At 43.4% G+C, this 13,558-nt stretch overlaps 2 protein-coding genes across 11 annotated transcripts in view; both read left to right on the top strand.

Moving 5' to 3' along the window:
* The window catches only part of tacc2 (transforming, acidic coiled-coil containing protein 2), a 272,493-nt gene extending 263,184 nt beyond the window's left edge, over positions 1 to 9,309 (top strand). For all 9 annotated transcript variants that reach the window (XM_041893422.2, XM_041893506.2, XM_041893345.2 and 6 more), the window contains 4 exons: positions 2,448 to 2,608; positions 3,011 to 3,117; positions 3,576 to 3,696; positions 7,942 to 9,309. In XM_041893422.2, the coding sequence (XP_041749356.2) occupies positions 2,448 to 2,608; positions 3,011 to 3,117; positions 3,576 to 3,696; positions 7,942 to 8,007 (455 nt within the window). In that variant the 3' untranslated portion in view covers positions 8,008 to 9,309. The remainder of the gene's footprint in view (positions 1 to 2,447; positions 2,609 to 3,010; positions 3,118 to 3,575; positions 3,697 to 7,941) is intronic.
* A 3,641-nt stretch (positions 9,310 to 12,950) lies between these two features.
* The window catches only part of ly6pge (lymphocyte antigen 6 family member pge), a 9,455-nt gene continuing 8,847 nt past the window's right edge, over positions 12,951 to 13,558 (top strand). For both annotated transcript variants that reach the window (XM_041897312.1, XM_041897303.1), the window contains exon 1: positions 12,951 to 13,114. In XM_041897312.1, the coding sequence (XP_041753246.1) occupies positions 13,054 to 13,114 (61 nt within the window). In that variant the 5' untranslated portion in view covers positions 12,951 to 13,053. The remainder of the gene's footprint in view (positions 13,115 to 13,558) is intronic.

Raw genomic sequence — 13,558 nt, 5'->3', positions numbered from 1 at the left:
ACTTTTTTTTCCCCCACTGTAAATTACAAGGCTTGGATTTGCACTAAACTATTTTATATGTCAGCACTTCAAAGGCGTGTACAAAATCTGGTATATGGGCCGCCTCATATACACTGTCTACTGGTTTCATTTTAAATTTGAGAACATAAAACAACACGTAAACAATGTGTGAGTTTAGATATTCTCAGCCTCAGATGACAGATGCTCTTGAGGCCAGTAATGACATCATGCTCTGGGCCTATCACTGCATTTGGTGACGCATGCCATATGATAAGCCTGCACAATGGATTCACATAGCTGGTATACTGAGAGCGAGTGACAATCAAATAAAACAGATTGGAGCTCTTACAACTAGACAAAAAAAAAGGAAACGTTCATTTGAGAATACGACACAGAAACAGAGACACGTTATAGACATTATTACATTATAAACCCTGGCTCTAACACCGTCTTCATGGCATGAATGTGACGTGTGATATAATCAAACATTGACACTAGTTCATTTTGAATAATAGTTTAACAATTAAAACAAGTTTTAAACGCTTCACTTCAAAGGATCAACACTTCACATCACTTCAACATTTACAAATAAGCTAACTGGTATGTAAAGATTAGACATGTTAGTCTAAACAACAATATGTCATCGAGTAGTAACCGGTAGGTTATTATTACTAAAGCATCATTTCAGGTGAACCAAAAACAATAATAATCCACACCAGCGGTGGCCAACGTTCCTCCCCTGATCCCTGATCCACTGGGTGAGCAGACTTCTGTTCCAGCCCAGCAATCGCACGGTGATTATCAACTCGTTAGATTTGATAAGTTGAATCGGGTGTGTTATTGCTGCTGGGCTGAAACAGAACCCTGCACACCCAGCAGACCTCCAGCAGGGTTGGCTTGCTTCAGTAATAGGGCTATGCATTGTGTGTGATGTTTAACTGTATTTTTGCATACAACATTTACTAACATACTGTGGGTGGGCGGGCCTACACATATAACTCATGGCGTATAGGATAAACCCTTAGTCTCTTGTGACATTCATTGGGACCTCTTCATCTGCAAACAGGCTTTCACAGCTTTCCATATCTGAGGACAGAAAACATTACAAAGAAACAGACTTTGTTTCCATTATCTCTCTGTCCTCAAAAGTCCTCCGCTCCAGGGACTGTTTTCATAATGTCCTCCCACAAAATGACCTTCCCTGTTCAGTAGTCTACACCCTCCATTTACTGACAGCTGGAGCTGTAATTTCACCCTCTTCCATGGCTGTTGTCTACACTGAACAAAAAATATAAACACAACAAGTGTTGGTCCCATGTTTCATGAGCGGAAATAAAAGGTTCCAGAAACTTTCCAGACGCACAGAAAAGCTAATTTCTCTCAAATGTTGTGCACAAATTTGTTTACATCTCTGTTAGTGAGCATTTATCCTTTGCCAAGATAAACCATCCACCTGACAGGTGTAGCATATCAAGAAGTTGATTAAACAGAATGACCATTACACAGGTGCACCTTGTGCCTCGTGCCAGACGATAAAAGACCGCTCTAGAATGTGTAGTTTTGTCACACAACACAATGCCACAGATGTCTCAAGTTTTGAGGGAGTGTTCAATTGGAGTGTTCAATTGGCATGCTGACTGCAGAAATGTCCACCAGAGCTGATGCCAGAGAATTGGATGTTCATTTCTCTACTATAACCCTGGTCTCCTGTAAAACTCACTAACTCACAAACCACTGCCCGAACAGGGTTGGAACGTTACAATACTCTTTCCGGAAGTCTCTTTGGGTCTCGTTCATTTCACTCAACGTTTAGTGTTTGTCTGTTCTGTCTGCATGCTTCACACAGAAACACAAGCTTTATCAATATTGCATTCATGCTAAAATGTCCCTAATGCAGGCGTCATTAACTACTGTAGGAATAGGTAGAAGTAGGAACCTACTTTAATTTTTTTAAATGTCAAATCTGTGTGTGTGCAGGTGTGTATGTAAGCATGTGTGTTGTGTGTGTTGATATGCACATGAACAAATGTGTTAGTGTCTGTGTGTTTATGTGTGGAGTACCAGGACCATCATCTCATCTATATCCTCCCCCCTCTCTCTCTCTCTCTCTCTCTCTCTCTCTCTCTCTCTCTCTCTCTCTCTCTCTCTCTCTCTACTCTCTCTCTCCTCTCTCCTCTCTCTCTCTCTCCCTCCATCTCATCTCTCTCCTCTCTCTCTCTCTCCCTCCATCTCATCTCTCTCCTCTCTCCTCTCTCTCTCTCTCCCTCCATCTCATCTCTCTCTCCTCTCTCTCTCTCTCTCCCTCCATCTCATCTCTCTCCTCTCTCCTCTCTCTCCTCTCTCTCTCTCTCCCTCCATCTCATCTCTCTCCTCTCTCCTCTCTCTCTCTCTCTCTCCCTCCATCTCATCTCTCTCCTCTCTCCTCTCTCTCTCCTCCCTCCCTCCAGATGATGAGCAGAAGGATAAGTCTCTGTCTCACCACACCATCCAGCAGCTGATCATAGAGAAGGACCAGGCTCTTTCAGACCTCAACTCAGTGGAGAAGAGTCTGGCTGAACTGTTCAGACGATATGAGAAGCTGAAGGATGTCCTCGAGGGCTACCGCAAGGTGGGTACACACTTGAACACACACACACACATGAACACATAACTACACACAGACACACAGCAGGCACACAGACACATGGACAGACACACACGCACACAAAGACCAACCAGCCTTTCGGCCGCACACACTGCTTATGGCTGTCCATCGATGTCGATGATGACGTTGTATATACACTGTATACTTGATTTAGTAGACGCACTCATCTAGAGATACTTACAATCCGTGAATTCAACTGAAATAGACCAATCACATAACAGGATCATTGCAAGTCGAACCTTTTTTTTCTCCCAGTAGTTATGATTAGCGGTTCATGACCTCATCCCGCTGAGGTCATTTAAGGTAGCTGCGTTGAGTGGCCATTGGTGCTGAAAGCCTGACCATGGTTTCTCTCTCCCCTATCAGAATGAGGAGGTGTTGAAGAAGTGTGCTCAGGAGTACCTGTCCAGGGTGAGGAAGGAGGAACAGCGTTACCAAGCCCTGAAGATCCATGCAGAGGAGAAACTAGACAGGTGAGTCCACCATCTTGAAAGCATAGACCTCATACATATTCAACCAAGTCAAGTCAAGTCAAAACTTTAATTTATAGTGGATTATCATACGGTCTCAATACACTAAATTAAATCAAAACAGAGAGATATAGACAACCACAGATACTATAGAATCTCAACCAATCTACTGTACACAAATCCAGCTCCTTGTTGTTGATAGAGGTGATCAGATGAGCACCTGTATGTGTTGACCACCGTGACACTAACGTCCTGTATGTGTTGACCACCGTGACACTAACGTCCTGTATGTGTTGACCACCGTGACACTAACGTCCTGTATGTGTTGACCACCGTGACACTAACATCCTGTATGTGTTGACCACCGTGACACTAACGTCCTGTATGTGTTGACCACCGTGACACTAACGTCCTGTATGTGTTGACCACCGTGACACTAACGTCCTGTATGTGTCTCTCAGGGCGAACTCTGACATCGCCCAGGTGAGGATGAAGGCCCGTCAGGAGACAGCAGCGTACCAGGCCTCTCTCAGGAAGGAGACCATGAAGGTGGACTCACTGGAGAGAACCCTGGAGCAGAAGGTACTGATCTCAGATCAGGAGTGCTGATCTAGGATCCGTTTGGCCTTTTAGATCATAATTAATACGATTTTATGGACGGGGGGACGTGATCCTAGATCAGCACGCTTTGTCAATAAAGCCCCGGAATGGACGCACGCATTATAGAGTACCAGTCAAAAGTTTGGACCCAACTACTCATTCCAGGGTTTTTCTTTATTTTTACTATTTTCTACATTGTATTTTTCATTTTACATTTTCATTTTATTCATTTAGCAGACGCTCTTATCCAGAGCGACTTACAGTTAGTGAGTGCATACATTATTAAAAAATATATATACTGTCCCCCTGTGGGAATCGAACCCACAACCCTGGCGTTGCAAACGCCATGCTCTACCAACTGAGCTATATCCCTGCCGGCCATTCCCTCCCCTACCCTGGACGACGCTTAGCCAATTGTGCGCCACCCCATGGGTCTCCCGGTCACGGCCGGCTACGACAGAGCCTGGATTCGAACCAGGATCTCTAGTGGCACAGCTAGCACTGCAATGCAGTGCCTTAGACCACTGCGCCACTCGGGAGCCCATGGAATCATATAGTAACACATATGGAATCATGTAGTAACCAAAAAAGTGTTAAACAAATCAAAATATATTTTATATTTGAGATTCTTCAAATAGCCACCCTTTGCCTTGATGACAGCTTTGCACACTCTTGGCATTCTCTCAATCATCTTCACCTGGAATGCTTTTCCAACAGTCTTGAAGGAGTTCCCACATATGCTTAGCACTTGTTGACTGCTTTTCCTTCACTCTGCCCTCCGACTCATCCCAAACCATCTCAATTGGGTTGAGGTCGGGGGATTGTGGAGGCCAGGTCATCTGATGCAGCACGCCATCACTCTCCTTCTTGGTCAAATAGCCCTTACACAGCCTGGAGGTGTGTTGGGTCATTGTCCTGTTGAAAAACAAATGATAGTCCCACTAAGCCCAAACCAGATGGGATGGCGTATCGATGCAGAATGTTGTGGTAGCCATGCTGGTTAAGTGTGCCTTGAATTCTAAATAAATCACAGACAGTGTCACCAGAAAAGCACCCCCACACCATAACACCTCCTCCTCCATGCTTTACGGATGGAACTACACATTCGGAGATCATCCGTTCACCCACACCGCGTCTCACAAAGACACGGTGGTTGGAACCAAAAATCTACAATTTGGACTCCAGACCAAAGGACACATTTCCACCGGTCTAATGTCCATTGCCCGTGTTTCTTGGCCCAAGCAGGTCTCTTCTTCTTATTGGTGTCCTTTAGTAGTGATTTCTTTGCAGCAATTCGTGGCCTGATTCACACAGTCCCCTCTGAACAGTTGATGTTGAGATGTGTCTGTGACTTGAACTCTGTGAATCATTTATTTGGGCTGCAATTTCTGAGGCTGGTAACTCTAATGAACTTATCCTCTGGAGCAGAGGTAACTCTGGGTCTTCCATTCCTGTGGTGTACTTCATGAGAGCCAGTTTCATCATAGCGCTTGACGAAACTTTCAAAGTTCTCGAAATGTTCCTTATTGACTGACCTTCATGTCTTAAAGTAATGATGGACTTTCATTTCTCTTTGCTTATTTGAGCTGTTCTTGCCATAGTATGGACTTGGTATTTTACCAAATAGGGATATCTTCTGTATACCCCCATACCTTGTCACAACACAACTGATTGGCTCAAACGCATTAAGAAGGAAAGAAATTCCTCAAATTAACTTTTAAGAAGGCACACCTGTTAATTGAAATGCATTCCAGGTGACTACCTCATGAAGCAGGTTGAGAGAATGCCAAGAGTGTGCAAAGCTGTCATCAAGGCAAAGGGTGGCTATTTGAAGAATCTCAAATATAAAATATATTTTGATTTGTTGAACAACTTTTTGGTTACTACATGATTCCATATGTGTTATTTCATAGTTGTGATGTCTTCACTATTATTCTACAATGTAGAAATTAGTACAAATAAAGAAAAATCCTTGAATGAGTAGGTGTGTCCAAACTTTTGACTGGTAGTGTATGTGACAGACATAGGATTCAAACCGGGTCTCCTGTTAGCCCCCTGAGCTAAAGGCAAGGCAAGACACACATCTTCAGGATGTCGCATTATACATATGAAGGATCTCAATTAAACACCCTGTTGCAGGAGAACATTACTGCAATGCAGGACATGTACAACTTGTAGTGTATTTGAGGTTTAAAAATGCTTCTGAAGTTTGTAATTTCCGCTTTGAAATTTCACACTTGATTTTCTCTTACAAAAAATGTATCAAGCCCTACAAAAAAAAAAATATTAATTATAATCCACATAATAATTCACATTTCCTGTTGCTGCAGGATTATTTTCCAGTTGTAGCAAACTGGCTCAAATTAAGATCCTACATCTGTATTTGACAGACTGCATTCGAACCCAGGTGTCCTGCATGCCACAAGAATGCCCTCTACAGACCTACTCAACAGACCTGTAATGGAACCCAGTTGTGGCACTCTTTAAAAAAAAAAAGATTTTGTCTAATCTTAGTCATTTTGACTAAAATATCATTAAGTCACATTTCTGTCATTTGAACAATGATTTAAGCTAGTTATTGTAAAAAATGACGAAAACAGTGGGCCATTTTAGTCAACTAAATGTCCTTTCATTTTAGTCCCATCACATTTGCATTGCCTCATTAACCTGTAGTAAACATACATCACTGACTTCCATGTGCACAAACATACAGTGTGGTCCTACGTAGTCCTACCATCATATTAGATACAGTACATTACATACAGTCCTACATAGTCCTACATAGTCCTACCAACATATTGTTCAACGTTACAGAGAGAGAGAGAGAGAGAGAGAGAGAGAGAGAGAGAGAGAGAGAGAGAGAGAGAGAGAGAGAGAGAGAGAGAGAGAGAGAGAGAGAGAGAGAGAGAGAGAGAGAGAGAGAGAGAGAGAGAGAGAGAGAGAGAGAGAGAGAGAGAGAGAGAGAGAGAGAGAGAGAGAGAGAGAGAGAGAGAGAGAGAGAGAGAGAGAGAGAGAGAGAGAGAGAGAGAGAGAGAGAGAGAGAGAGAGAGAGAGAGAGAGAGAGAGAGAGAGAGAGACAGAGAGAGAGACAGAGAAGAGACAGAGACAGAGACAGAGACAGAGAGAGAGAGAGAGACAGAGAGAGAGACACAGACGCCGCAGCCACATTGATGTCCAAAAATAGAATAGGTGCTAATGACTTTGAACGGGAGCTAATTACTGTTTGGCCCAGTGATGTAGTCAAGTCACTAAACCTCAAGTCCGAATCGAGGGACTCGAGTCACGAGTGAGTCGAGTCACGAGTCCCTATGGCTGAAGTCCCAGTGTTCGAATCCTGGTCCAAGTGCTCAAGTGTGAGTCACTGGGTACCACAACCTAAATGAATGGTTAACGGCGCGTGATGACGCTTTATGAATTTAAAATACGGCCCTACAATGCACGACAGAAAGAAAAACCCGTAGCAGCGGTATTATGGGTCATAGCTTTTGAACGGTGAGGGAATCACGCCGTTTTCTCTGAGGAAAAGAGGGATACTTGGCTACGTTGGCTGCAGAACCTGGCTATGTAATGGGAGAGTTTAACGATACTACAAATTCAAAGACAGCCTACTTTTCTATACTCTAGGGAGAGAAAAACATAGCTAGACTGTTGTTTTACTATTAAACTCAATGCTGCTATTGTTTTAAATTTTTGTAAAGCAGCTTGTGTTTTTTTTAACCAGGCTAACTGGAAGGCTGGTGGTGACTGGTTAGTTACGGGGAAGCAAGAGAGTCGCCTGCCCGACGTGTGTAATCAGAGGCGTAGCCTGTCTGCCCACACTTATCGCTTGCTCCCCTGCAGCTCACCTGCTGATGTCGGTTGTGTGTGCTGGGTGTGGCCCGTCCTTCCCACTGATGAACAGAAACTGCGCTGCGCATCTGTGGTGCATATTTTCGTTGTGCTCATCACTGAAAAGCTCTCAATCTCTCCAAAAACTATTGTCCGGTCCACTTAGTAGTCAGATTTTAGTCACAGAGATCATTTTGTCTCTTCTCGTTGTAGTCAAATGAAAAGAAAAATATTTTTTGTTTAGTTATAGTTTTTTTTAATGGGTCTATTTAGAAAGTTATAGTCTCATCACTTGCCACTGAAAAATAGTTGTTTTACGAATATTTTAGTCACTATTTTTGTTGACGAAATTAACACTGATGTACTCTAACCTCCTGGTTTTGTCTCTCTTCCAAAAAGAACAAAGAGATCGAAGAGCTGACCAAGATCTGTGACGAGCTGATCGCCAAGATGGGGAAGAGCTAGCAACGCTGCCATGTCCAGCCCATGTCTCCAGGGCCGGAGGGGAAGGAGATAGAAGGACGATGGAGTAAGAAGCGGATGAGGTTTTCTCTTTTACTTCCAACTTTCCCCTGGACAGATGGACAAGTGGACAGATGGACAGTTGAAGCCAAAGTAGTCTCTGGATTGGATACACTACTGACTGACTGTGTACATGTATCTACTGGCCACATCGCCCCCAGAGTATTGGAGGGTCAATGGCTTCCTCTGTTTCACCCTGTACATTTTGATGTGCCAATGTATACCACGTGTCCTGTATCAGGGGTCCAGTGAAAGGGTTTTTAGAAATGTACTCTATATCATAAATGAGAGAGAGAGAGAGAGAGAGAGTGTGTGGTGTGGGTGGGTGTGTGTGGGTGTGTATGCACGCGTGTGCAACCCAGTCTCATGAGCGTACATGTAGATCATGAGACTGGGTCGGAGTTTGTGTGTGCGAGTGTTAGAGCGTGATGGAGAGAAAGTTGAGCGCATTGAATTGAAGATAGACTGATATGCGATGCCGTGAATGATGAGAAATACTGTTCCCTCTCCCAACTCCTGCTGAGTCTTCAATTCTCAACACTAGAGAATGAAAAGAAAAACAGAGATGTATTGAACTTAGAATAAATCAATGAATCGTTCAAATAATAAGAAATATACTTGATAACTGCATGTGGAAGTAGAAAAATATAAACGTCCTTTTTTTTTTTGTAAATAGGAAATCGTGCTGATGATTATAATAAAGATACAACTTCATTTTTGATACAATATTCTGTTTAAAATGGCTTCCCTGGATTGTGTTATCGTGTAGATACTTTGCGAGGCGTAACTCATGTCGTAGCTTTCTTGGAGAAAAAAAATATGTGATGGGATTGTATTTTTTGATTTTATTTTAATATGAATGATGATGAAAAGTAATTTTTCCTGTAGTAGTCAGGTGTTGGGACTGAGAGCATAAGCTAAGTAATTACCTTTAACTGATCGCTATGTCACAGTCCTGCTATAATTTATGTGTTCACGAGGTGGGAGCAATTGGGGAAAAAAAAGAGTTCTGCACAGCTAACACATCTGGGTTCAAATGGAATTTTCAGTGTTCGTTTCTGGCCTGGCCTTGAGTGCCAAATGGGCGGAGTTTTGGGACTATTTTATTAATCTGTTAAACCAGGCAAGGTCAATCAAGCACAGGTTAAGTAAATGAATTGATTTCTAATAGGGTTTGAACCCAGGTCTGCACAGCTATAGTGTACAGCATCTGCTTACAACCTGAAATAAAGAATAACGATAGAACTATGGGATGTGGCCTTCTTTTAAAAACTAAAAACAGACAACAAACACCTCCAAGGAATTAGGCCAGCGTTTCCCAAACTAGGGGTCGCGACATCATGTGGGGTCGACCTGATTTGAAAATGGGGTCACGAGAGAAAGAATTGTAAACAAAAATTGTGCTTGGGTTCACAGAACCGGAGTTACGTCGGTATAGCTGCTAGATGCGGTTGTAATGAACATGGTGGAGTCGCAAACATTTTTTTATATCAAAATGGCCCCCAAAAAAGTTTGGGAACCGCTGGATTAGGCTATGTTTAACTCCTAAGAAACACACATACACACACACACATACACACACACACACACACATACACACACACACATACACACACACACATACACACACACCTGGGATTCCCAGTGCTGTAGCAAAGACAGAAACGCTCCCTGTGTATACAGTGTGTCATGTTTATTTCAGGACACCTCTGTTAATTTTTAACACTTTTGTGGTGTGTAATGTGACTCCACTCTCAACAGATTGAATTTCACACTTTCAAAAGTGTTAAAATGTTAACATTTAGACAGTGTTTCTGTAACCCTATACAGAGTAGAAAATTAACACTGGCTGAGTGAACTAATTAGTATTTTACTCTACTCTAGAGTGACATAATAATAATAATATGCCATTTAGCAGACGCTTTTATCCAAAGCGACTTACAGTCATGTGCGCATACATTTTTACGTATGGGTGGTCCCGGGGATGGAACCCACTACCCTGGCGTTACAAGCGCCATGCTCTACCAAATTGAGCTACAGAGGACCACTAAACGGTGTGTTATATATTACCAGGGGTGCATTTTCTTTTTGAGTGAATTGTAGAGTTTACCACCCATTAATGTATTTGCTAGTGACAGAGACATGGATGTTGAATTAGTTCCTTTAAAAAGGCCTGTGGCTTTCACCAAGGGCCCGATTCCGACATAAGGCGTCAGCATGCTTCAGTTCGGCTGGCGCCTAGCTGACCTCGGCTAATCGAAACCGAAGGAGTGTGCTTCCATACTCCCTTAAAAGACCTTGTCTTGAAAAATGAGAAAAAAAAGAGACAATAGTACTGTTTGTCCATTTTGAGACGCCGTAGCCAGTATACACTACCTCAGAATTAATCTAAGATAACTCAAGAAAATCTGTCATGAATTTTAACGTTTTTTTTGCTGAAGAGATCTTAGTCGTGCAATTTTACATCTAACTAAGATGTTTGGTGCAGTATATTTCAATGAAAAAATGTGCATGAAAACGGATCATCTCTCGTTGAATGACGACAAAGGCTTTTTAAAGAATCCCTAGTGTTGACTATTCACCTACGAGAGGGCGTAGACTTCGGCTCTGAACTTCGGCTTGCCTCCAGAAAAAAATGTGTGTGCCCGAACAGCCCCCCAAAAATCTAACCGAAGTCCAAAACAAACAAAAACGTCACAAAATGTCATTTTACATTTACATTTTACGTCATTTAGCAGACGCTCTTATCCAGAGCGACTTACATTATTATTTTCATACCCCCTGTGGGAATCGAACCCACAACCCTGGCGTTGCAAACGCCATGCTCTATCAACTGAGCTACATCCCTGCCGGCCATTCCCTCCCCTACCCTGGACGACGCTGGGCCAATTGCGCGCCGCCCCATAGGTCTCCCGGTCGCGGTCGGCTACGACAGAGCCTGGATTCGAACCAGGATCTCTAGTGGCACAGCTAGTCATCATAATATATGCACGAACTCTTCGGCTGGGAAGCATGTGGACGCCTTTAAGAAATGACGCCTTTCCTACGCATGCCTTTCCTACGCACTTCTCAGTAGTTGGTATTCAGTCTTACCTTATGAAGTTGCGTAACGGGCTTTGCTGGTATGGTTCCCTTGCGCAAGCTGAATAAATGTAATTCAACCGCTGAAAACCCTCCCACTTTTCAGTACATTTAACTTAAGCCATCCCTTTAAATACGGTGTACCTTCAATTAGAATTGTGTCGACAGACTAGAGAACGGGTTCAGATTATAGGAATCAATTAAAGAATGCCATCCACCAACTGGTAGATTTAAAGTACTCTGAGATTGTAGATTATTTAGGCACATTTTAGGGTTAGGAAAGTATGTATGAATCATAAAAAAACGAGTTTGGAGAACATTTACGCACTAAATATACTGATGAATAAAAAATACAGTGGTTTGATTCATCCTGAAAGGTGTCATATTTAAATTAAATCCATGAAATATTGGAAGGTGGAAAAAAGTGTACAATAGGGGTTGAACAATAGTCCTATACATCTACCCTAATTCTCACTAATCATGGAACTGTGATGACAGTCATCTTGAACCGTGCGCCAGGCTCCAGGTTTAAACTGCTACGCGTGGTCTGAGTTCCGTAATGATTCAAACAGGCTACTAATTATTGCACAACGTTAGCCTAATATGACCCACTAATGCTAGCCACCCTCAGGAACAACTACACGGACGTGACAGAGGAAAGAAAGGGAAACGGAATGGAATGATGCAAAACGTAGGCTAAAAACTGAAGGAAACTAACACTCAAGTGACAGTTATAAATGAATGTTGGTATTACTGACGGTGGCTCCCGATAGTGGCTAGTATGTAACACTATACAAATTGTAAAATAAAAATGGAGAAAAGCCTGGGTATATAATTAAACCATTCTAAACCACATACATCAACTCGGCAGGTTCAGCCCTACAGAAGCCTACAGCTTTCATCCACACAAATGATGAGGGCACACAATAGAAATTCTGCCATGTTGATATGATTTTCAGTTTGACACCTTTCAAGACTGAGACAGAGTCAACCTAGCCATTACCCGAGCCAGAGGCCTCTAGTGGAGAAGTTAGCCTAGCCGTTACCCGAGCCATAGTCCTCCAGTGGAGAAGTTAGCCTAGCCGTTACCCGAGCCATAGTCCTCCAGTGGAGAAGTTAGCCTAGCCGTTACCCGAGCCATAGTCCTCCAGTGGAGAAGTTAGCCTAGCCGTTACCCGAGCCATAGTCCTCCAGTGGAGAAGTTAGCCTAGCGTTACCCGAGCCATAGGCCTCTAGTGGAGAAGTTAGCCTAGCCGTTACCCGAGCCATAGGCCTCCAGTGGAGAAGTTAGCCTAGCCGTTACCCCGAGCCATAGTCCTCCAGTGGAGAAGTTAGCCTAGCCGTTACCCGAGCCATAGTCCTCCAGTGGAGAAGTTAGCCTAGCCGTTACCCGAGCCATAGTCCTCCAGTGGAGAAGTTAGCCTAGCCGTTACCCGAGCCATAGTCCTCCAGTGGAGAAGTTAGCCTAGCCGTTACCCGAGCCATAGTCCTCCAGTGGAGAAGTTAGCCTAGCCGTTACCCGAGCCATAGGCCTCCAGTGGAGAAGTTAGCCTAGCCGTTACCCGAGCCATAGTCCTCCAGTGGAGAAGTTAGCCTAGCCGTTACCCGAGCCATAGTCCTCCAGTGGAGAAGTTAGCCTAGCCGTTACCCGAGCCATAGTCCTCCAGTGGAGAAGCTAACCCCTAACCAGTAACCGCTAATCTCCTGGTCCATGCAGGCAGGATGAGGTATTAGCTTCTAGACAGGATTAAGATCAGAGGGGTTTAGAAGCAAACAACCTGCTTTTCATTATGTGATCACATCGCTCCAGGGAAGGACCACGAAGCAAACAACCAGTTTTTTTATTTGCGTGATCGCGTCGCTCCCGGGAAAGACCACAAAGGAAGGACCACCGTCATCACCAACAACATGAGAGCTTTCCAGAGCTGTATTCTACCCCTCGTCTCCATACTCTTCCTCATTAACGACAGTAAGGACTATCTCGTTTCTCTGGTTCTGGCTCCAATACTGGACATTTTGGGATAATGTAGTCGATCTCTCTTGTCTCAACTTTCTCCTCTTCTTTGGCTTTTTTATCTTCTATCCATCCAGCTTTTCTTTTTCATACTTAATCCATTCTCTATTCTTCATGCCATTTCACTCTTCCTCTTTTCTAAATTTTATTGTCCCCTTGCTTCTTCTTCTTCTTCTTCTTCTTCTTCTTCTTCTTCTTCTTCTTCTTCTTCTTCTTCTTCTTCTTCTTCTTCTTCCAGACTGTATCTCCCTCTCTCTCCTGGCCCTCTCTTTCTTGGCTCTCTCTCTCCTGGCCCTCTCCCTTGCACAAACTCTTCCAACTTCCAGAAACTCTTCCTTCTGAGTTGTTCTCTGCCTTTTACCTCTTTCCAGCTTGATCAATTCTACTGCTGTTGTCCTT

Source organism: Coregonus clupeaformis, chromosome 1 (genome assembly GCF_020615455.1).
Source record: "Coregonus clupeaformis isolate EN_2021a chromosome 1, ASM2061545v1, whole genome shotgun sequence".
NCBI classification, from domain to species: domain Eukaryota; kingdom Metazoa; phylum Chordata; class Actinopteri; order Salmoniformes; family Salmonidae; genus Coregonus; species Coregonus clupeaformis.
The sequence above is the reverse complement of the archived record's forward strand: the minus strand, read 5'-3'. Positions and strand labels throughout refer to the sequence as shown.